General features: G+C 39.0%; 2 protein-coding genes across 3 annotated transcripts; one reads left to right on the forward strand and one right to left on the reverse strand.

The window, feature by feature from the left end:
* The first annotated feature begins 1187 nt into the window (after positions 1–1187).
* cdc6 (cell division cycle 6 homolog) lies at positions 1188–6648 on the forward strand. The gene is made up of 12 exons (XM_079338616.1): positions 1188–1327; positions 2240–2543; positions 2997–3260; positions 3415–3614; positions 3919–4067; positions 4191–4297; positions 4516–4655; positions 4747–4847; positions 4959–5026; positions 5110–5288; positions 5925–6065; positions 6380–6648. The coding sequence occupies exons 2-12, from the start codon at positions 2252–2254 to the stop codon at positions 6470–6472; spliced, it is 1734 nt and encodes a 577-aa protein (XP_079194742.1). The 5' UTR covers positions 1188–1327; positions 2240–2251; the 3' UTR covers positions 6473–6648.
* Positions 6649–10188: 3540 nt separating this feature from the next.
* Positions 10189–17484, reverse strand: ccsapa (centriole, cilia and spindle-associated protein a). Of its 2 annotated transcripts, none has more exons than XM_079337698.1 (4): positions 17377–17484; positions 15261–15639; positions 13784–14130; positions 10189–12417 (listed from the first exon to the last, which is right to left on the reverse strand). In XM_079337698.1, the coding sequence occupies exons 2-4, from the start codon at positions 15610–15612 to the stop codon at positions 12238–12240; spliced, it is 879 nt and encodes a 292-aa protein (XP_079193824.1). In that variant the 5' UTR covers positions 15613–15639; positions 17377–17484; the 3' UTR covers positions 10189–12237. The 2 variants fall into 2 exon arrangements, with proteins under 2 accessions (XP_079193824.1, XP_079193823.1); XM_079337697.1 differs by having other exon boundaries at positions 17272–17484.
* Between the last annotated feature and the right edge of the window lie 4584 nt (positions 17485–22068).

Consider the following 22068-nt stretch of genomic DNA (forward strand, 5'->3'; position numbering starts at 1 on the left):
GGAATGGTATCCTTTCTTTGACACAAGTTTGTACATTTTACGTAGAGCGGATTTACGTATAAAAATGAGACTGTAAAGCATTTTGGAAAGTGCTCAGAGGCTCTGTTCAAATTTGGGTATGTCCAAGTCTACTAACCAAGCAATGACAACTCTGTTAGCTTAAGATAGGTATTTACAATTAAGTGACTTTGGTCAGTAAACAATACCCCAAAGCAATATTTTATTTAATTCATGACCATACTGGTTTATTGTCCTCTTTGTTAGCGAGCTAAATTGTCAGTTATGTTTCTAATGTCAAGATAACTGCTTGAGAACTGTTGATAACTGACGTCTAGGTAAAATGTTGTGATAGTTAAAGTTGAACATTTTTTACACAGTTTGGTAATTACCAGTACTTCTGTAGATGTCTCTAATAAAGGAAGTGCCAGATTAGTTACCTTCAAATGTTTCGTCTGTGATTTGATTTGGCCTCTCATGGCTGCTTTAAATGTCACAGAAAATCAAACAAATCATTTGAGGTGTTGTTTAATTTGTAACTATTCTATAATTTTTTTTAGATATATTTACAAAAAGCTTCATCGTTAACCAGAGAGGGGCCATAAAAACTGTTGTTTGGGTTTTTTAAAATCAAGGACAACTGAGGTTGGAGCATGATCAGAAATTAAGTTGAAGTTTGGGTTTTTAGCAGTTAAAACATGAAATTGAAACATGAAATGAGTGTAATGAAAAAAAACAACAGACATTACGCTGTAAGTTACCCTGTGGTGTGAGTTTCAGCCCAGTCATTTTTCAAAGTACTGAAGCTCGTAAAGCGTAAAGACCAGTTGTTAAAATATTTCCTAAAGCAAGAAAAAAATATATGCGAGAAATTGTCGTAAGATAAACATTTACAGGGTTGTATATACGCGAACAATAAAGTCAAAACAATTAATCAATCGCTCTCTATCATTACAAAAACATGTGCACTGATCACAGGAGGTATGTACCAAATACTTTCCACGAAACACACTGATGTAACGAGACAACAATACAATTCCCGGGAAAACAAAATTCCGCCAAAACATAATATTTTTTAGACTCCCGCCATTGTTCAGCTGCCTGCCTTTTTATAATGACGCAATATCCTTCTATGAAAGGCGCCAATGAGCATCGAGGAGGCTGTTGCTGTGTGCCGGAACAGACCAATCAGCGAGCAGTGACGAGAACACAGCTGATCCAGGAGGACATTTGGCGCAAGTTTGAGCTCAGTCTGAATCAGAAGAAGGAAGAGCGACAGAGAAGATACTGTACTCTGAGTTGAGGAGATTTCTATCATCTTTGAAGAAAGGTAAAGTCTTAACTCATTTGTTCCTTTCAACACAAAGACGTCAAATATTTGTTCTGTGTAACTTAAAGGAGCTATTTTTCGCCAGTTTATCGTTTAAACAACAAATATCCGCCTTTTCCGCTATATGTAATGCTTTAATTACTTCTAAACAATTATTATGTTTGTGTAAGTTGTGTTTTAAGATAAACTACTTTTGTTTTGATTGTAAAATAACGTGTGTTTTTAAAGACGCCTCCATTTGCAGCCTTGCTAACTTGGCGCCATTTATTAAACGCACTGTATTGTTTAAAGGCCTGAAGGCTTCCTAGTGTAAATAGAAAAGGGACCGTGAAACTATTTTTTTCAAAAACCTATTAACAATAAACGTTTTTTCTTTCGAGTAGAAACGTGTCAGTTTCTGATTCAATCCGTTAAATTGGCTGACTCTAAGTAACTCGTGGTTTGTATGTTAGAAAAACTTTACCCGCCTCTGAAATAGTCCATGAAGTATCCAACCAGGAAGTGTGTTCTTTTGCAGGACTAGTTTCTTTAGGTCAATAATGTCGGTCCAAAAGTTTAGTAACACTTAAGTCTTTGTCTGATGTCAGTGTTTTGTTCCCAGACAATTTCAGAAAATCAAAGAAATACTAGTTTATATATGTGTTTAAGCAACTGTGATCACCTTCTCCAAAATACAGTGGATCACTCAGTTAGTGATAAAGACAAGTCTGATCAAATAAACAACGGTATACTCTTTTGAAGTGGAGTCTATACAAAGGTGGTGAGGGTTTAAGCTACTGTTTTTAAAAGACTTTTACACATAGAAAAATGTATGGTTTGATCTTTGGGAATATCTGGTCAAAAATATTAGTTGCCATACTAACACAGTTGGCCTCCACATATATAATGGGTTGTCTATAATTCTCCCTTCAGATTAAAGTCAAGATGCCGAGTACGCGTTCTCAGGACCAGTGTCAACCCACGCTGTCGTTCCCCCGTCGCAAATCCTGCAGAGCTTCCTCTCGCTCCAAGGCGCCACAAATGGACAAATCTCCTGCCCGGTCCCCTTCCAAAAACCTTTCCCCAACTTTGACCCCCATCAGACCGATCTCTCCAAAACAGCACGTCAAACAGCACACCTTGCTCTCGCCGAAACGTACTGCTGCCCAGCCAGCACCTGCACCCGTGTCTCCCAGCCTCAAGACACGGCTTCCACTGAGCCCGAGGAAACGCTTAGGTGAGAGGCTCTTTACAATTTCCCCTTTAGTACATTATAGAAGAAGTTGTGTTACAGTGATTCACCTGAATCCAAAGAAGAGTGGATATACAGTACAAGCTTTTTTTTTACTTTTATTCTAAAGTCAAAACCTATGTTTGTCACATGTTCACACAGATGTGAAGGGAAATGCAAATAGTTCCCCATGATGCTGAAAAACAACGCGTGCATAAACTGAAATGCATATAGGCAAAAAGAATAAGAAATGTAAACATAGAATTTTTTTTTAAAAAGCACAACATGTAGTGTGATTAAATGCAACACTCTAGATGAATGAACTATATATAAATGTACTCATCAGAGGGTTTGTAAAATAATAAAAAATCACTTTCTGAGAACATTTTTACTGCTGGTTTTCAGAGATATAATCTCGGGGTGCCACTGTCTGAAACACGTTTGAATTCTTTTCTTAAGGTTATGATAACGACTGTAACCTCGACCCCTCTCTGCTGGGTTCACCCACAAAACAATCCAAGCTGAGTCTGGCCTCACCCCGGAAGCTGGGCCTGGATGAGAACTCGCCAGTCTCTGCTCGTCGGCGGCTGGTACCCTCCTCGCCTCGGCATCCAACATCACCTGCCGCCAAGTCATCACCGAGACGACAGGAAACGCCGACTGGAAGTCCAACACGACTTAACTCAGTAAAGAGGCCACCTGTTGCTCGGCTGTTTGCTGAAAGTGAGTTTCACTCTCAAATTACTTGACTGTAAGAGAAGTGTATTTGTGCTCTGAGCAGCTGTGATCAACCTTCTTCACCTGTGGAGTTTATTCCAGTATATAAAGTGTGAAGTGAGTCTAAGATAATTTCCTCCTCTGTGTTGTCCTTCTTCAGAGTCTAAGTTTGTGGATGTGAAGCAAGCACTCCACACAGCCGTACCTGAGCGTCTCCTGTCCAGGGAGGTGGAGCGGGCAGCCATTAAATCGTTCCTGGAGGAAAAGGTCCTTCAATGTCTCCCAGGCAGTATCTACATCTCAGGAGCGCCGGGCACGGGCAAGACGGCCTGTCTCAACTGTGTGCTGCAGGAGATGAAGGTAGTTTAACATGCAGTTACCTAAATATGGAACAAGTTTTACTGTGAAGGAGTTAGGTTCATGGAGCTTTGGGGACACATAGTGCAGAATTTACTTAACTTTACGTCACTCCAGGAAGACGCAAGTGATTATTGATGATGTTACTCCCCGTATTTATTTGGAAGTTTAAGATTTGATAACTCCAATAATAGATTTGAAAAAGTGCAACTGATCACACCTATAGTTAACTTTTGATTGAGTTTTAGTGCAGACGAAAAAAACAGACATTATCTTGAGGTCTGAATACCTTTTTCTGTCTGTTCAGGCGGAGCTGTCGTCAGTACAGACTGTGGTTGTGAACTGTATGACTCTGAGGAGCTCCCACGCCATCTTCCGGCTACTGGCAGACAAACTGAAAGCTCCAGGCGGACAGAATGGACTTCAGAGGTTCCTGACGGCTCCTGGGCCTGTTGTGTGAGTGACTTTAGGAATCCAATCTAAACTATGATGCAGTTCAATGAGAGAAAAATCTGCTCATTGGAGAGGGATTTGATGAATACTTCAGAGATTCTGACCTGGTCTTTGTCTGGTTCCCAGGCTGCTGGTTCTGGATGAGATGGACCAGCTAGACAGTAAATCTCAGGATGTCCTCTACACCATCTTTGAGTGGCCTTACTTGCCCAAGTCTCGCCTCTGTCTCATCGGTAAGAATGTCGCCTGTAATAGTGGCGTGTTGACACTTTAAGCAAATCGAAACAAATGTTTTGTCATTGCACCTAACAGTAAAGGTCACTTGTGTTTTTATTCCCATCAGACAAACAGCAACAGGAGACCTTTTTATTTCTGACAGTGCATCACACTGTACACTAAACAACTTCTTGGGCTGACTTGTTTTTTTGTTGTTTTTTTAATTTTTTTGCAGGTATCGCTAATGCTCTTGATCTGACTGATCGCATCCTGCCCAGACTGCAGGCACGTCCTCACTGCCGCCCCCTGCTGTTACATTTCCCTCCCTACAGCCGACAAGAGCTTGCTGCCATCGTGCAGGACAGACTCGCACAGGTAAGCACAGCATGCTTTATTGTTCTTATTTCTAATCCTTATTTAGAGGGCCTCTATTCATTGTGTTTGTATGTTGTTGTTCCCGCCTTAGGTATCTGCTGATGGGATCCTGGATGCTTCTGCGGTTCAGTTTTGTGCTAGGAAAGTGTCGGCAGTGTCGGGAGACGCCAGGAAAGCTCTGGACATCTGCAGGTATAAATCTGTTGTATTTCTGTATGTTTGTCCTGAGCTCCCCTCTCTGCTGCTAAATTGCACAACATCAGATTTGATCACAATGGATTGATAGTTGGTCTTCCTCATCAGGAGAGCTGTTGAGGCCGTGGAGTCGGATGAGAGAAAGAGAGAATCAGACCAGAAGTCTGGAATTAAAGGTGAGGGTCGCTCAGTCTTCTGAGATCTAGTCTAAACTCATTTCAGAATCTGATTCACTAATATTCACCTTCTGTGCGTGCAGCATCACGGGTCAGCCTCCCTCAGGTGGCGCGGGTGCTGTCGGAGGTATACGGAGACCGGATGACGTCCCAGTGTAGCAGCTCAGACGGGGAGAGTTTCCCCTTACAGCAGAAACTTTTGGTGTGTTGCCTACTGCTGATCATACGCAGCGGAAAAAGCAAGGAAATCATCCTGGGAAAGGTGAGTGAGGGAATCTGTCTTGTTTATAAAGAAGAAGCAAAAACACTGGTATCCTCTGGGGGGGAAAACTATTTCAATACACAGAAGCAGAGTTTGTTTTCATTGTCAAGATACAGAGAGGGGGATTAGTCCTTTAAGCTGGATGCTTTGACGTTTGATTTACCATCAAATTGCTGAGCTGGATTTATTTGGTGCCAGGGCATGGAGTCCAAGTTAGGATTAACTTTAAATGTCTCCAGTAGATTATTTTTAACCTGCAGCAGTTAAACAGACTGTTATTATCAAAATTACCAAAACACATTTTTTAGTACCACATGTTTAAAAGAGAAATTGTTCTGATGAGTACCAAGCTTAAATCATATCTTCAATCTTATTTTTAATCAAACGCTGACCCATTACGTCTACCGTATAGAACTTTAAAATTCCATTGCCGTGACAACCTTGTGATGTAACACCGTGTCGAGGAACAAAAGCTGCTGGTTCTATGAGCTCATCAGATGCATTCAGAGTTTAACCATGCTAGTCCTTTTTTAAACTGCACCTACTTCAGATGTTCAGCAGGTGGCACTGCATTATGACCTGTGTTTCCAACAATGACATCATGTTTAACAAGCTGATTCTCTGTTTGTGTCTCAGCTCCACGAGGTCTACAGTCGTCTGTGCGCTCAGCGGCAGGTGTCGGCGGTGGGTCAGGGCGAATGTTTGTCTCTGTGCAGTCTGCTGGAGAGTCGAGGAATCTTCGCTTTGAAGAAAGCTAAAGAGGCTCGTCTCACCAAGGTACACAACAGACAAAGTGTAGTTATTCATAAATCTGTAGATGTATTTCTATCGTTGTCTGTCTGAAACTCTGTTACTTGTGTTGCTACTTATTTTGTCCAGAACATTCTTGGAAGAGAGATTTTTAATCAAAAATAAATAAATGAAAGACTCTCGTTCATCAATTTATAAAACTGTAAGCCTTTGATTACCCAAAAGAAGACGTCTATTTTTTTGCAGCCATTCCAAGCCTCAAACATTAACTCATTGTAGATGCTAAATGTGTAGTCTCTAATTATCTGAGAGATTTTATTTTAAATTTTGTTTCCCTTCAGGTGTTCCTGAAAATCGAGGAGAAAGATGTGGAAAATGCTCTGAAGGATCAAACTCTGCTGGGCAGCATCCTCGCTGCAGGACTCCCCTCCTGATAACAGAGCTTTATTTATCGAGATTTTTTTAACTGAGTTGGACTTTTTCCCTATGGTTCGATTTATTATTATTTTTTAATTCTCGTTTTTGCTGAGAGTCTGTACAGAATTTTTAAGAGAATCATCTTCTTTTTTTTTTTTCCTCCTCAAACTCATGTTGTTGAATAAACAGCTTTACAGATCTTTAGGTTTCATTTTTTTGCTGCCAAAACAACAGAAGCTTTGATTGTTTGATGAAAAACAGACATGCTGCAGCTGTATCACTTCAAACCTGCAGTTTGTCTCCATTTATTTTTTAGGTCTTTAATTTCTAAATTGATGCAATTTTAAATTTATCAGCAGATGGAAATAAAAACAAAACCATTTGTTTTATCCTTAACAATGAGCAGTAAAGGAATTCACAAAGACGTAAGATTTGAGCAAATCAGAGCTGCTCTGCTGCGATGGTAGTTATTGCTGGCTGTTCACAATCAAAATAAGGTTTTTATAAGTAGTGATAAGATTATACCAGACAACATCCCAGAAAGATTCCCAACAGAGCCAATACCAAGAAAGTATCATTGCTTTTTGTTGTCTCAAAGTCCCTTATTGTAACTGTATTGACAAACGCACAAGTTGTTTTTCTACTACTACATCCATGAATTAGATTTTTTTTTTTTTTTTAGGTTTGCTGCAACTACCGTAAATTCCGGACTATAAGCCGCTACTTTTTTCTCACACTTCGAGCACTGCGGCTTCTACTCCGGTGCGGCTAATGCATGGATTTATGGGGGACAATGAGCTTCTGCCGCAAAAACATTTGACTTCGTCACGTCGGATCTTAATATCAGTCATTTTGCGCTTCATGCACGCACCCTCATCATGGAAAACACACGGAGAAATACATATGATGCAGCTTTCAAGTTAAAGGCGATCGACCTGGCTGTCAAAGAAGCTAACAGAGCTGCTGCACGTTAAGATGACACTGACAGCGACAACAGAGACTGAGGAAGTGAGTAATGAAGTCATTCTGAGGCAGTGAATGGATGGACTTTTTCTTGTGAAATATATTACGGTCATCTTTTTCATCAGCCGTGTTACAGACACCGTCGGCTAGGCTTCGTATTGTAACGGTTCATGTTGTAAAGTCAGTAGTTGATAATGTGTTCATAATTCCGATTATGTGGAGAGTCAGTGAATGCACCAGCGAGAACGTGTTGAGTGGCTGTATGAGAGAACGCTGGGGGAGAGAGTTGGATTGTTACGGCAAGTTATGTGTTGCTCTCTGCTGTAAACGGCGTGGTCACGGCCGACAGTGATCGGGTTATTAAAATTTATTATTTGAACGCTCTCGTCGTCCTTTAACGTCCGTACGGACGCTACAGTATTTGCGGATGTTACCGGTAGCCTACGTCTGTGTAAATAGCTCTTGTTATAGCGTGGACACCTGCGGCTTATAATCAAGTGCGGCTTATATATGTACAAATACATTTATTTACTTATTTTTAGCCGGTGCGGCTTATATCCAGGTGCGCTCAATAGTACGGAATTTACGGTAGTTAAAATATTAAATTGGATTAATTTAGTTGGATTAATTTTTTCTTTTCTGTCGCTCTCTTTCTGCATCTCTCCCTTTACAACCCCAACACAAGGCAGATTGCTGTTCATGAGTCTGGTTCTGCTCGAGGTTTTCTGTCTCTTAAAAGGAAGTCTTTCCTTCCACTGTAACTGTTGCTTTAGTGCTCCTGATGGATTAATGTTAAATCTTTGCCTACAGTACATAATAGAGAGTTTAAGGGCCCACTATAAATTCCTGCTCCCTCTGAGATGAGACCTCCGCCTGGTCTTTATAAATATTCCAAAGTGGTCTCGACCTGCTCTTTTTGTAAAGTTTGAGATAACGTGTGATGAAGTGTTGCTATATAAATTAAGATTAATCCAGCAACAAGTAATAAAATCAAAGGCAGATTAGTAATCTACATGCTCTATTTTAGGATAACAACCTGAATCTCTCAAGGTTTAAAAAAAACAAACATAGATATAGAATAGATTGTTTCCCAAAACTTTTTTACATGAAAAAACAAACCGATAAGACAAATAAAATTAAACTAAAGAACGACATTTAAAACTAAACTGAGCTTGAAAATGTAAAATAAATAAAATATTAACTATTGTAGCTAAGCCTCTCACTATCAGGACAGAACATTGAAGACATTTGGCACGAAGAATTTTCTGGCAGCCATCAGAGCCAGGTTCACTGCAGCCGGATGAAGAAACCTACTGGAGCAGTTCCTGAACTTGTGCGCCTATTAGGGGTCTCATATTAAGACCCCTAATACCTCGTAATGTTCAAATATCAGGCCTGACACAAATGCAAACCATTCAAATATACTTTTATTCAAGTATGATTTATTCACAGCAAAGTGGGAGAAAATATAGAAGTTGTTGTGCATGTTTTCAAATACAAATACAGTGAGCAAACATGTTGTAAACAAGCCTGGTTAAGGAATAAAATCTGATTAAATATTCAAAACACATAATGCACCTTTTTTTTCAAACGTCACATTTTGTCATTAGAGAGTCACAGCAAGAAAATATAAGTCACCTTTTTCAACAGCTCATTTCACAAACTCCTCACGTATTAGCTTTTGTTTAGGAGCATCTATTTTTTTAAATATGGGGTCTTCTACTCAGTAACAATATATTTCTGTGATTGTCTGCACGGTTCAACCTTTACAATTGTTCACATGAGGTATCTGAATCATTCAAAACACAGCACAAAATCTTCAAAAACATGTCAACATAAGAACCTCTTCTTTTGAGTGTCCTGTTAAATGCAGCTTCTCTCTGTTGGACACACTTCCCGTGAAGACTTCTTCACTTATAAAGGGATTTCAAATCTTTTTTGATCATTTGTGCAGACGTGTCACATTCTGACAGATGAAATAACTCTAAAATGTTTTGACTAACAAAAGAGGTTTCAAACAGAGTAACTTATTAAAGTAAGGATATGCATGAGGTGTTCATCGTTACAGTACTTATTTGTCTTAGACTGAACTGTGTAACAAAACAAAAGGTCTCTATGTGTCTGAGGACTGAACTCAAAATAACACAAATAAAAGAGTAAATAATTTTTCACATTCAGAGTGATGAGATTCAGCCAGTGTGTGAAGATCAAGAAACATTCTCAGTGGATAGTAAGCATTCAGATGTTCAGTATAAACAGAAAATGTAAATATAGCCCTCAGTTTAGGTCGCGATGATATCTTTGACACATATATATACAATCCTTATTATTATTGAACAATCACAATACTAGTGAAACAACACAAACTTTAAACATTCACAATGACCTTCAGATGGATGAGATGGAAACAGTTTAATGAGCAACAAGCAGCTCAAATACATTCACATGTATCAATGTATTAATCCCATGAGTGGACATAAACACCAAACTGAAAGTGAAAATATTTCTTTTACAAGTCTGTAATTTCTCAAAATGTCATGCTTTTATTTTGAAGTATTGGTTGTAAACATTGCCTCTTTGAAGATAGGTTAAACTTCAAACATAGAGAGGTTATTTTGTGAAGCTTTATATTAATGGGCTATGTATTTTTTAAGATTTATATTTTGGCTATTATTGTAGAGAAAGGACATTGGATAAAGTCAAACATCTGTGCCCCATTCCACAATATTTCTGAATTTTCTTTTTTGTTCAAAACAGCAGTTCTTATTATATTTGTCTTTATTATAAAATGGTTGGAGTTAAAGAACACAATTATTATTTAGCATAACCATTTAAAGTCACAATGTATTTACACATGTGAGAAATATTGACGTTTATTAGAAACAGTAACCGTTTGATCGGGAAATAACAGACTTGTAAAAGAAGTTGATCCAGAAAGTCACTGTTTAAGGCGGCCTTAAAAAACAGCAATCTTTTTTAAATTACAATTTATACTTAAAAACAAGTTAAGACTTGAGCACAGCTTTTATAGAGAAAAGCACCATGTAAGCCATTAAAGTCATTTCTTTTCCATGAAGCTGCAAAAACAAGCTCAACTCTGTGAGCTTATCAATATAGCACAACTTTAAATACATTATACTCACAAAATGTCTTAAATACTAGAGTTACTTTTTTTTTTAAATCTTGTGTTTTTATTCATTATTCTTATCTAAATGTCAAATCTTTGCATCCAAAATAGTCAAATATCAAAAATACACCAGTTTGCTCCTTTCTGCTGCCTTTGAGCTATCAAATCTAAACACAGCTGCCTTTTCTGAAAGAAAACAGAAAAATGATGAAACGTGTTTGAAACGTCTAACGGACAAATAAAGGCCAGCAGCAGATGTTTCATGATCAAAAACTAAATACATTCAAATATTTATCTGGATGTTCTTTTGCTATAAAATCTTAAAAAGAGTTAAATCTATGATGAGTGATCAGAATCACATAACTTAAGACAGAAACACATATGAACACATATTAGGTTCATCCTGACTAAACTGTGTTTCTGTCGCTGCTGAAGATAAAAGGAGAAATCACTCATGAGTTCTTTGTACGTTAACAGTCTAAACTCAGGCTTAGTTTACGTGTGTCAGCAGGGAAGTCTCGGTGGTTTCAGGGGTATTTCTGTTGCACATTCCTAAAGTGAGGACATAAAGTTAGCAAATAAATGAGATTTCAATTTAAAAGACAGAGTTGTGGTTTCTCTTGACAGCAGTGTTCCTCTGAGAACAGTTGACTCCACAAGAAAATCATTGTCTCGTCATTATAAAGAACATTTTCAAAGGAATGTTAAGTAGTTTATTTCAGGTCATCAGGTTTGACAAGTATCAGTCCTGCTTGTTTTGTGTCTGGATGAGTTACATGAAAGAGCTGGGGGGGGGGGGGGGGGGGGGGGTATTGTGCACCTGATATATTTGGCCACTTGAGGGCAGCAGTCACCTAAAGGTACAATGCAACATAACCACTTCCTGTTTGTATGTAAATCAGGTAAATGCAAATCTAATATTCACTCAATTGTACTTTTTTTGTTTCACCACCTCTATGGTGTCTTAAGCACCATATTGACAAACGGATCTGTAGTGTTTCTGTCTGTTGTTTGGTGCTGAGCAAGTGTAAAATGGGTTTTCATGGGTTGCTATAAAGGAATGCTCAAAATGTTTTGAAAGTATTGAAATAAATTGAATAAAAAGGCCATAAAACTAAAGAATGACCTAAAGGTCACTATGAAGCTGTGTGGAGCCAAAAGAAGCAGCAGAGACTTCTCTGTAGGCTTGTCTCTCCCAGTGACCCCTTTAATATGGTAATTATTACAGCACTATTCAAAACTAACCAATCATCAAAAGTTCAAAGTGCAAAGAGGTAAGAAGCTGTTACTCTGGAGCTCAAAGTGACTGCTATTTAAAATAAAGAGATGGTTGAGTTCAGTGGCATTAGAAGAATGGAACGAGAGATCATCAAATACCAAACTAAGATGAAAAAAAGGTTTTTTTCAGGGGAATTAAGAAATAATATTTTTTAGGACCATATAACACGTAAACTTATTTGAAACATAATACTGTATGCTTCTATTTTGCAGAAGTATAAACTAAAAAATGTTCTGCCCACTTCTTAACTGGGTCTGTCTGCCACTCTGCTGACTAATAAAAATGAAACCAAACAGTGGTTTTCATTTGAGGGATTGTAACCACACTCAAAGCTCAACCCCTGTTCTACTGTCTGATATTTGCTTTGTAAGGAAACATGTTTTTTTAGAGGTCTGGGGCGGAGGATTCTGTTTCTACCTCAGCCGGGCGGAGAAGCAGCGCATATACTCCGTCATCCAACGGTCATCCGCCACCGTAAGCTGCGACCGCCTCATCTTCTCCAGGTCGGCTGATTGAGCCCGACGTCGGTCCTGGTTTGAGCCCCGCTTGTTGGACTGTCTGCGGGTCTGAACACAGGCGTCGGACATGTTGCTCTGAGAGGAGAAACAAGAGAGGAGAAGGCTCATTTCCGTAAAGCACACCGTTGTTTTATTATTTATGTGTGCAGAGTGTTCAGTGATACAGCTTCACTTCTCTGGTGTCCAGTGATCCAGGTAGAACTGCTCAGACACACCCAGAAGCCCCTCATTTCTAAATTTAACATCGGTACTTTTTCTTTAATCACATTATTTAAAAACTTTACAAGAACAGGGTCAAAGTAAAGAGACTGACACAAACATTAGATGATGAGTCTGGTGGTTTTTATTTTGGTCTAGAAACCTCTTAAAAAACCGGAACCAACCTGTTTTAGTCAGTTTCTTGACCTCTCCTACTTTCTTCCCCATGGTTCCTACAGCTAGTTCCTCTGGCTCCCACTAAAGGCTTTCTAAAATGTATATTTTCATTGCATAAAAAGGTTGAATTGATCACTTTTTTAAAGAATGCTGCTTAATCAGGGGTATTCTTGTTGGGGACTCTTTCATCGGCAGATAAATGTTATTTTGTACAATCACTTTTAGACAAAGAACAATAGCACATTGGGTTTGTCTGACATGTTCTATCTTATTGATAACATTGTATATTTAGGCCATTTTGTTCATGAGCCTGACTGACAGCTAAGAATAAAAACTTTTTAAAAGTAAATGTGTGAATGAACTATGAAAAGTTAAATTCATCAATGTCTTCGAGATGACCTGTTTATCATGGGATATACAGTATTATGTAAATAGTAATACACTAGTTTAGTTTACCCACTTTGTAGCATTTGGATTCTACCAGTGTGATTACTTTGTTTCCAATGATAAATCTTGACTGCAATGTTGTTTTGGCTGTAGTTGACTGTTTATCATGTCCTACAAACAAAACTCCATAACTGTTTTCTCGAGTGGTTTTGCTCCACTCTGTTTTCCCACTTTCCTCAGCTGATAGGAGGGAGCTTCTACATCCTGTACATGTTTCAAGTATTTAGTGTGACTGTGAACATAGAGCGTCAGATGTGACGTCATAGTGAAACACTTGCTTTCTGTTAGGACTGAAACGACACAGCAGCAGGAGAAGTCCATTATTACAGCTTGGGCTTGTTTCTTTCAAAAATACCAATAAAAACAGTAACAGTTATGTTACAAAATGTAATAATATTATACTACAACAGTTGTTCAATCATTTTGTAATTTAAATACTTAATACATATGTTGTTACTTATATTATACTGCTACTTGATTTGTATTATTTGTGTGAAGTCATCTTACTCTTGGTATCTAACTAACTGCTACTTTTACTGAAAGATATGAAGACTAAATCTACTTGTATGGAAATGTAAGTTTCTGTTTATCATTTTAGATGAATTTATTTAACACTCACATCGTTCGGCGTCCTCCTGACCTCCGTCTGTCTCTCAATCAAGTCCAGTCTGCTGGACGGTCTCCAGTTATCCTTGGTGATGGTGCTGATAGCTGGCTGGCTCTTCGCTCTTGGGGGTTTGTGGATGACGGTCACTTGGTCATCATGGGAGCTGTCACGGTGCTTAGGCTTGGACCGAGGTGTACGCCGGCGATGACGTTGCCTCTGTGGCGGGTTGAGTGGCTCCCCGTCGGAAGACTGCGTATCGGCAGGACCTTGGTCTGTCTCTGTGTCTTCTGAGGGTCCGCTGGTGGGTGGAGCTGCCTCCACTGAATTCACACTGGCTTCAGTCACACCGTCTTCTAACACTGAGACAGAGACACACGGACACGCTGAGCCACAGAGGGGAGATTTATCAAAGAAACACTTTCTCAGGTCTCTTTGCAGCAATCAGAGCTCTCTTTTGTTTCCATTATTAAACATGCTCATGAATGATGATTGTCTGATTATTACCAGTCGTGAAATAATTCAATAGTTATCAATGATATGTTTACATTTCTAAAGTTTATGTGGAGGTTTTAACAGGTTATATAACATGTGGGTACCTTTTCCTTACCTACAAAACAAAATATCACTATCAATATTTTTAGTACCTGTGAGCACTGAACTTTCAGTCCACATATATTTTTAACTTCAGCCTCTGGTCTTCATGTACCAGACCTACTTTCAGCAGTTCACCCTGACTTTCAGCAGAAACGTCATTAGGGGGCTGGTGGGAAACAGTCCAGGTAAAAATGTACCAATATCAGAATCAGAATCGTATTTTATTGCCAAGTATACATTTACATATACAAGGAATTTGTCTTGGTGTAGTGGTGCGAAAGAAAAAACAAGGCTAAAATAACAAGTACCTAAATAAAATAAAATAAGAGAAGCAATTACCAATATATAAAATATAATTTAAAAACATGTAAAATATAAACAATAATTTGATAAAATCCATCATTTTTTTGTTTTTGTATTACTTGGGTGTTTAGTATATTTTTATTGTAAACAATCCCATTTTATTTGTAACATCTGACATGTCCCACATCTCCTCATGCTGATCTCTGAATACAGCTTGTTTGTGTAGCTCACAATGTAACAAGAATAACTGAAAGTTTGTGTGAAAGAAATCACAAACATTGAATAATATTTTTTAGTTACAGCTCCTCCATGTACATCTTTTTCCTGATCACTAATGATTGTGACATCGATCTATATAGTGATCAATTGATTGAAGACTGAAGATGCCTCCTTTATTCTGGGAATCCGTTGAAGAAAATGTTTTAACCGTTCCTCATTGATTCCAAAGATTGATTCTGATTGAAAATGAAAACTGCAGCTAATTTGAATGAATGCAGATAAATGTTATTGGAAAGTACACATAACAAGATTTTGATCATTCATTGTGATATAAACTACAAAACCTTTTACAGTTTTAACTGAGTTTCCTCACCTGTAGGCGAGGCAGCATCTACTTCTGCCTCCTCCTTATGCCCCTCCTCAGCATCTACGTTCTCAGTGGGCTTTTTTGGTGCGGGGCTGGCCTGCCTCAGCTTCCCCTCTGTGGACGTCGGTGGTGGAAGGGACAGGGGGGCCACTTTGTTCCTGGTTAGCCTCGGAGTCGACCATCCGCTGGATTCAGAGCTGCTGTCCCAACCCTCCCAGAACCAGGGCTTGTGGGAATGCTCCATCACTCGCCGGGTTAGACGGTACTTCACGGAGTCCTCGTAGCATTTAGAGAACGTGTCCCATCGGGGATCTCTGAACTTCTTCATGTACTCCGTCCGGATCTTCTTGGTCACCATGGTTCTTGTTATTGCTCGTGGCTGGTTCTGTTAACAGTTAAGATAAGCAGAAGAAAGCTGATGAAAACGAGCAGAGAAAAACATTTCATTAAATGTATAAGAAGCAATGTGGTCTGCTAATAATCACAGGACAAGAGGAGGATGACTGTTTTGCGTTAACATCAAATATCAACGTACAAAACAAATCTCTTTAAACTGATATTTTTATAATGCATCAGCGATTATAACCTGTATGTATAATGAAGTGTATAAAAGACAAAGAAAAACATGATATAGTGAGGTTTGAGTTGGGGAGTTCTTCCTATCTCTCAGATAGTTATAAAAGCTGAACCTGAAAATATGAACTCTCAGATGTTTTATCCAAACGTCTGACAAACCACGTGTTCATCTAATCTGCAGAGATTATTATTTTTAATATCAGGGTTGTCACTATACCGGATTTTGAAACTTGTAAAAACAGATACAAATCTAAACATATCAATACCTGTTTTGACACCACCACCACCCCAACAACAACAATAACAATAGGTGACTATTATTGAGTCAGTTCTTGTTTTAGATCACCAGAGCAAACGTCTGCTCATTGTCTATATTGCACAAATGTGTTGCCAACATGTTTGAGCAATTTAGACAGTACTCCCTCTTATCGAGTCAGCTGTTAGTTTGAAATATTATACCTTTTTTATTTTTTTTTTTTAGCTTTGGCTCCTTTTAATACTATTGATCAATAGCCAGAGATATATCATTTTAAAACATTTGGTATCTAAAAGAATTGATAAAATGTGTCAACCTTGGTAAATATTGTTAGTTATAATAATAAAGATACAAATTCTTATGATAACATGATTTATATTTCAAATTGTGCACCATAAAAACAAATTAAATAATAAAAAAGGTACATACAGCTCAGTAGGGGACATAAAACAAATGAGCTTATTTGAAGTCTCTACCTGAATGTTTTCAAATATTATGAGATTTAAGAAACACATGACTGAAATACAGATGGTAATGACACGTTATGATTGTATAAAGCCTAGTACTTAGATCTATTAAATCAAACGGATTTGCTTCGTTTAGATTATTTTAAAAGCCCCGCAGGTAGCATACAGTAGGATAATACATTTCTACTCTATGCTCTACCTTCGTGACCTATGACAGGTGAGGTAAGCCCCGCCCACCTCCCCTTCTCAGCAGATTACAGACTGAGCCAAAACGGATTGAGGGTTATTATAGATTTACTACTACTGAATGTACAACTGCTGCTCTTCCTCAGACTACACGACCGACATCACACCATCTATGCATCGGAGTCCTCTTTTCCTTTCATTCATTTCGATGTTAAATACCGGTTAAAAAATACATATGCTACGATATTTATTTGACTCACCTGACCTGAAAATGGATCAAAATAGCCACAGTGCAAATTAATTTCCTGGAGTATTTCAACCTCGACCTGAACGCCTTCTTTAAAGCCAATAAATTATGCTGTCACACCCCACACCATTGTAATTTAATGGATTTGGCTAATATTCCTACAACATAGACGATTTTAAAATCTGGCCTGTTTAAAATGAAAAAACTGCACCTGGCGTGAATATTTTTAATTTTACAAGTACAGTAATCGATGAAAACAGGCTCCATCATATTCACAGCCCTTACCTGCCAACCTGCCTTCAGTCCTGTTTAAACACTGTGAGCCCATAAACAATGAGGTAAAATGTTCCGTTATGGCTGCTCGTTTAATGTCTTAGTAAATGTATTCACCTCGACCTCATTCCAGTGGACACAACCCAGTCTTTCCCTCAGTCCCGCGGTCAGATCGCTGGCATCGCTCTGTTCCCCAGACTGACAGATAACAAACAAGACCTACAAGCCAAGTTACCTGACGTACAAAAATAACTTCCGACGTAGATTATCAAAATAAAAAAATAAAAATAAAACACCACTTGATGGTGGGATAGAGCACAGAGGAACACAATAAAAATCAATCACATAATTCATGGTCCTTTAGCTTTGCCCAATGACATTGAATCAAAGAACTTTACAAAATTAACAAACATTATATTTACAAATTTCACTATGGACATGATTATGACTGTTATGTTATATCTGAAAAGGTTTTTTTTGGAAGCTGAGGGCAATTTTCCAATAAAAGACTTTGACTATTGTTGAGAGCAGTTACACTCCAGATAGATTAAACTCAAACTCAGACATTTTTAAAAGGCCTTATCCTCTAAAATACATTTTTGTGTTGACAAATCTTTAACATTTGTGTTTAAAACTGTTGAAAAGAAATATTGTCAATTCTTTTGTATAGGCATTATATGTAGCCCCTGATGGCACAAAAAGAAACAAAACAAAACAAAACAATAATTTGTGGTAATAAAATATATATTTCGTGCACAATACAATTAACTTGTGCTGCAAGACATTTATCTGGTTCCAGCAAGTTGTCTTCTAACTTGTAAATTGTGCGCACAAGATTTTAATTCCAATATTTTGGAAATTCAGTTGCTCCATATTTTGACATGAGAAGGCATGGACAAAGAACAGGGGCCATATTCACAAAACCTCCTAAGTACTGAGAGTTGCTCCTAGTGACACAAATCTAAGGAAATTCCTAGAATCAGGACATTTTTTAAGAATTTCCCCTCAAAGTTAAAACTAGATCCTTGTTAAGATGAAAGTTATTCACAAAGTGTCTTCGCCCTAAAAAGAGCTCCTGAAGGTGTAAAATGTTTAGGAGTAGTGAGGAGGGCTTCTAACAGGCTTAAACGTTTCTCAAGCTGAGGAGAAAATTGAGAAGTGTTCTTTAAACACTACATGAAGAATATTTATGACTCATTGTTGGGCTGAACTGACAAAAATTTGTGCAGACATTTCAATCCAAATACATGTCTATTTTTATGTGTGGTTACCTCCACAGGCGCATTCAATCACTATTAAGGCTCTTTACCCGCTGGTGAAGCATCAGCATGTAAAGAAGCTGCGGCATGTGATGGGCTAAATTCTGTAACTTTTTATCTACTTTTTTTTTTTACAATCACAGCTTCTAAAAAAATGTGTCAACCATGTCTCCTCGCTAAGATAAACGTTTTTGTCCATTCTTTGCTCAGAGTTGCTCTGAAAATGTTCCTAGATCACTCCTCGGCAAAGACTCCTTGCTGGGATTTTTTTGGCCAAGTTATGGAGCTCTCTGAGAGAATTCTCATAATGTTTGTGAATACTGGCCTTTAATGCTGCTAAAAATAATAGAAAAAATAGAAGAACAGAAAAAAGAAAAAAAAACACAAAACTGCAACTATTTATATGCAGACTAACATGTTTAATTTTACAATTTATATGATTTGAGTATATTTATCGATGCTTCCATAACAAGCACCCTTTTAATGTTGCAGATAGTAAAGTTTAAGCTGAGTTCAATGAATTTACATCTGATTCACTGCTTATTTTATAATTTAACAGCAATTGTGTAATCGTGATTTTATGAAACGAAGATAATATCAGATTGATGTAAAAACTAAAAAGCTTTTGAATAGTATTTATTCTGAAAGGATACCACTTCCGGTAAAAATGTAATTGCCTCAGTTCAACTTGACAGAGCAGAAATTGTAGTAATAAAAATGGGCTGGATATACGCACATCACGTAGGTGCAAACCCGTCGCTATGGTCGGGCCACAGGGGGCCGGACCTGCCCGCATAAATGCTTGTGCACCCCCACTTGAGGCACAGATCTTTTTTTCTTTTCTTTTTTTTTTTTAACTTAATATTATATTATCATAGATGCAAATTATGTTGCATTCTTTATCAGCAAACCATCGAAATTATAAAGAAACGATGGTGTGATTGTGTTTGATGGGAATTTACTCTGCAACAGCCTATCAAGGACTGACTAAAAAGAAAGTTAAACTACACGTGATGTAGCCTACGTCACTGTAGCCACTCGACGTGACCGCGGATTTTTGAAAACTGGATGAGACCTTTGCCCTAACTTTGAGAGCCTCTACAGTCATGTGTGAAAACTCATTTTCCATGCTCCAAAGCGTCTTCTCAGAGCATCGGTGCAGTATGCTGCTCGGAAGCTAGGCCCAGATGATTCAGCTTGCTTTTAAAAAGAACCTTAAACAAGTTTAAGTCCGGATGGAAGGATGAGAAGGTTCTCTGACAGAAGGACTGACGAGAGGTCAGAGCTGCGCTGCTGCCACTCAGTGAGCCGTCATTTGCAAAACCCCGGTCAAGCCAGCCGCCCGATCGAAAGTTTAATTCAGCTCAAATTTCAATGAGAGCTTTGATATTCGGGTCATATTGAAATGTTTTAATGCAAAATCTGTGAAAGGTGACAAAGATCTTTCAATGGAAACTCTGCTGCTTTCAACGTGTCCCGGGCTATTATCTTAAGAATTTTCAGAAGATTTTACTGTACAGTTTCTTTTAGGAAAAATAAAGGTTTGCTACATTCAATTTCCATTGAGAGATATTTTAGTATTAGTATTAGTACTCATTATTTTATTTTGAAAAATCTGTGAAAGGTGACCTTTCAATCAGATCTTTCAATGGATTCTTCTTCAAGCGCCCTGACTATTACCCCTGTGATTCTCAGCAGATTTTACTGTATAATTTTAGAGAAAATTAAAGGTGAATTCTGTCAATTTTTCATTGAGAGATAAGAAAGTTGAGTTATATTCAGTATTTTATTTTGAAAGATCTAAAAGAGGTGACAAAGATCTTTCAAGGGATCCTGGTACCCAAGGGCCCTGACTATTACCCCAGTGATTTTACACACTCAAAAAAAACAAGTTTCAGGTTACATAATTTACATATTAAGCAATACTACAGTTCTGGTGGGCAATGAGCCCATCAGAGAATAAACCTTCATACAGGCAAATAAGCTGGTGACATCATGTTCCTCACACCTTCACACCGCCTGGGATGCTCTGCACCTCCTGCAGAGTTTCTCCCCATCAGGGGGCATGGTGCCATAGTCTCTATATATAAGCTTGGTCAATCTCCCTTCTTATTTGTCAGATCGTCATATGTGTTGCTGCCTGCATAGCCTCCAGCCAGTTCAATATTGCCTGTTGGATATCTCCCCGTATGACTTGGGACTGGTTTTCTTGTTTGTTTTTGTTATTGGACCTATGGTACTCTGCCTGAAAGATTAAGTAAAGTTTTTTTGCCTTACTCCTGCCTCTGCTCGTTTATTCTGCAATTGGGTCTTCTCTGAACCGTAACAGTACAATCTGACCAAGAATGGATACAGCAGAGTTTCAACATCTCTTCGCACAGGTGGACAAGCAAGGTTCTGCCCTCAACACTCATCAGCAGGAGATGGCCACGGTGACACAGCACCTGCAAGTACTCACAAACAGTGTGGATCATCTGTCGACTCAGCTACAGCAGCTTCAGGCTGCGAACCTGTCCAGCAACACAGCTTCACCTGCAGCTTCCGCCCCCGCTTCCTCTGGCACCACAACCCAGCCACGAGCCGTGTTTGCCTCCTCTTAGTCACTACAGCGGTGAGCCTGGCCTTTGCCGTTCTTTTTTATCTCAATGTTCTCTGGTGTTCGAACTGCAACCCTCCTGCTTCCCATCTGAGCGCCCCTGAGTTGCCTACATCATCACTCTCCTGGATGGAAGAGCGAGGGAGTGGGGTACTTCGGTGTGGGAGGCCAATTCACCTGTATGTGCCTCCCTGGATGTTTTCATTCAGGAAATGAAGAAGGTGTTCGACAAGTCCGTCAGTGGCAGAGAAGCGGCCCAGGTATTGCTGCAGTCACGCCAAGGGATGAGGTCAGTTTCTGATGACTTAGCCATTCGTATGGATACCAGGCTAATGCAGAGGCAGAGAGAGAAGCTTGCTAGGCGCCCTCAGTTTCCTCCTTACAGATCACCAGCAGGGGAACCTCCTCTGAGCCCCTCAGTCCCCGAGCCCATGCAGGTTGACCCAGTTGTCCTCTGTGGAACATAACCTACACATGGACTGGGCTAATAACACCATTTTGGGGTGGAGCACCTTTTGTTTGTTAAAGTGTCTCTTGTCAGCCTTACCACCAGGTGGTGTTGTGGAGCCTCAGGAGGAGTTTCCGGACCTAGCTGCAGTGCCAGCTGATTATCTAGACCTTAAAACCGTATTCAGCAAGTCGCGTGCTACCACTCTTCCTCACCACCGGCCATACGACTGTGCTATTGATCTGCTGCCTGGAACTTCACCACCTAAGGGTAGGCTCTACTCTCTGACAGCCCCTGAAATGGGGGCCATGAACAAGTACATTGAGGATGCTTTGTCAGCGGGCATTATCTGACCATCCTCTTCTCCAGCAGGGGCGGGCTTCTTCTTTGTGGAGAAAAAGCACAGATCCCTTAGGCCTTGTATTGACTATCGTGGGCTGAATGACAATACTGTTAAGAATCGTTACCCCTTGCCACTAATATCCGTTTACAGTTGCCCCGGACCC

The sequence above is a fragment of the Symphodus melops genome (genome assembly GCF_947650265.1).
Source record: "Symphodus melops genome assembly, chromosome: 2".
NCBI classification, from domain to species: domain Eukaryota; kingdom Metazoa; phylum Chordata; class Actinopteri; order Labriformes; family Labridae; genus Symphodus; species Symphodus melops.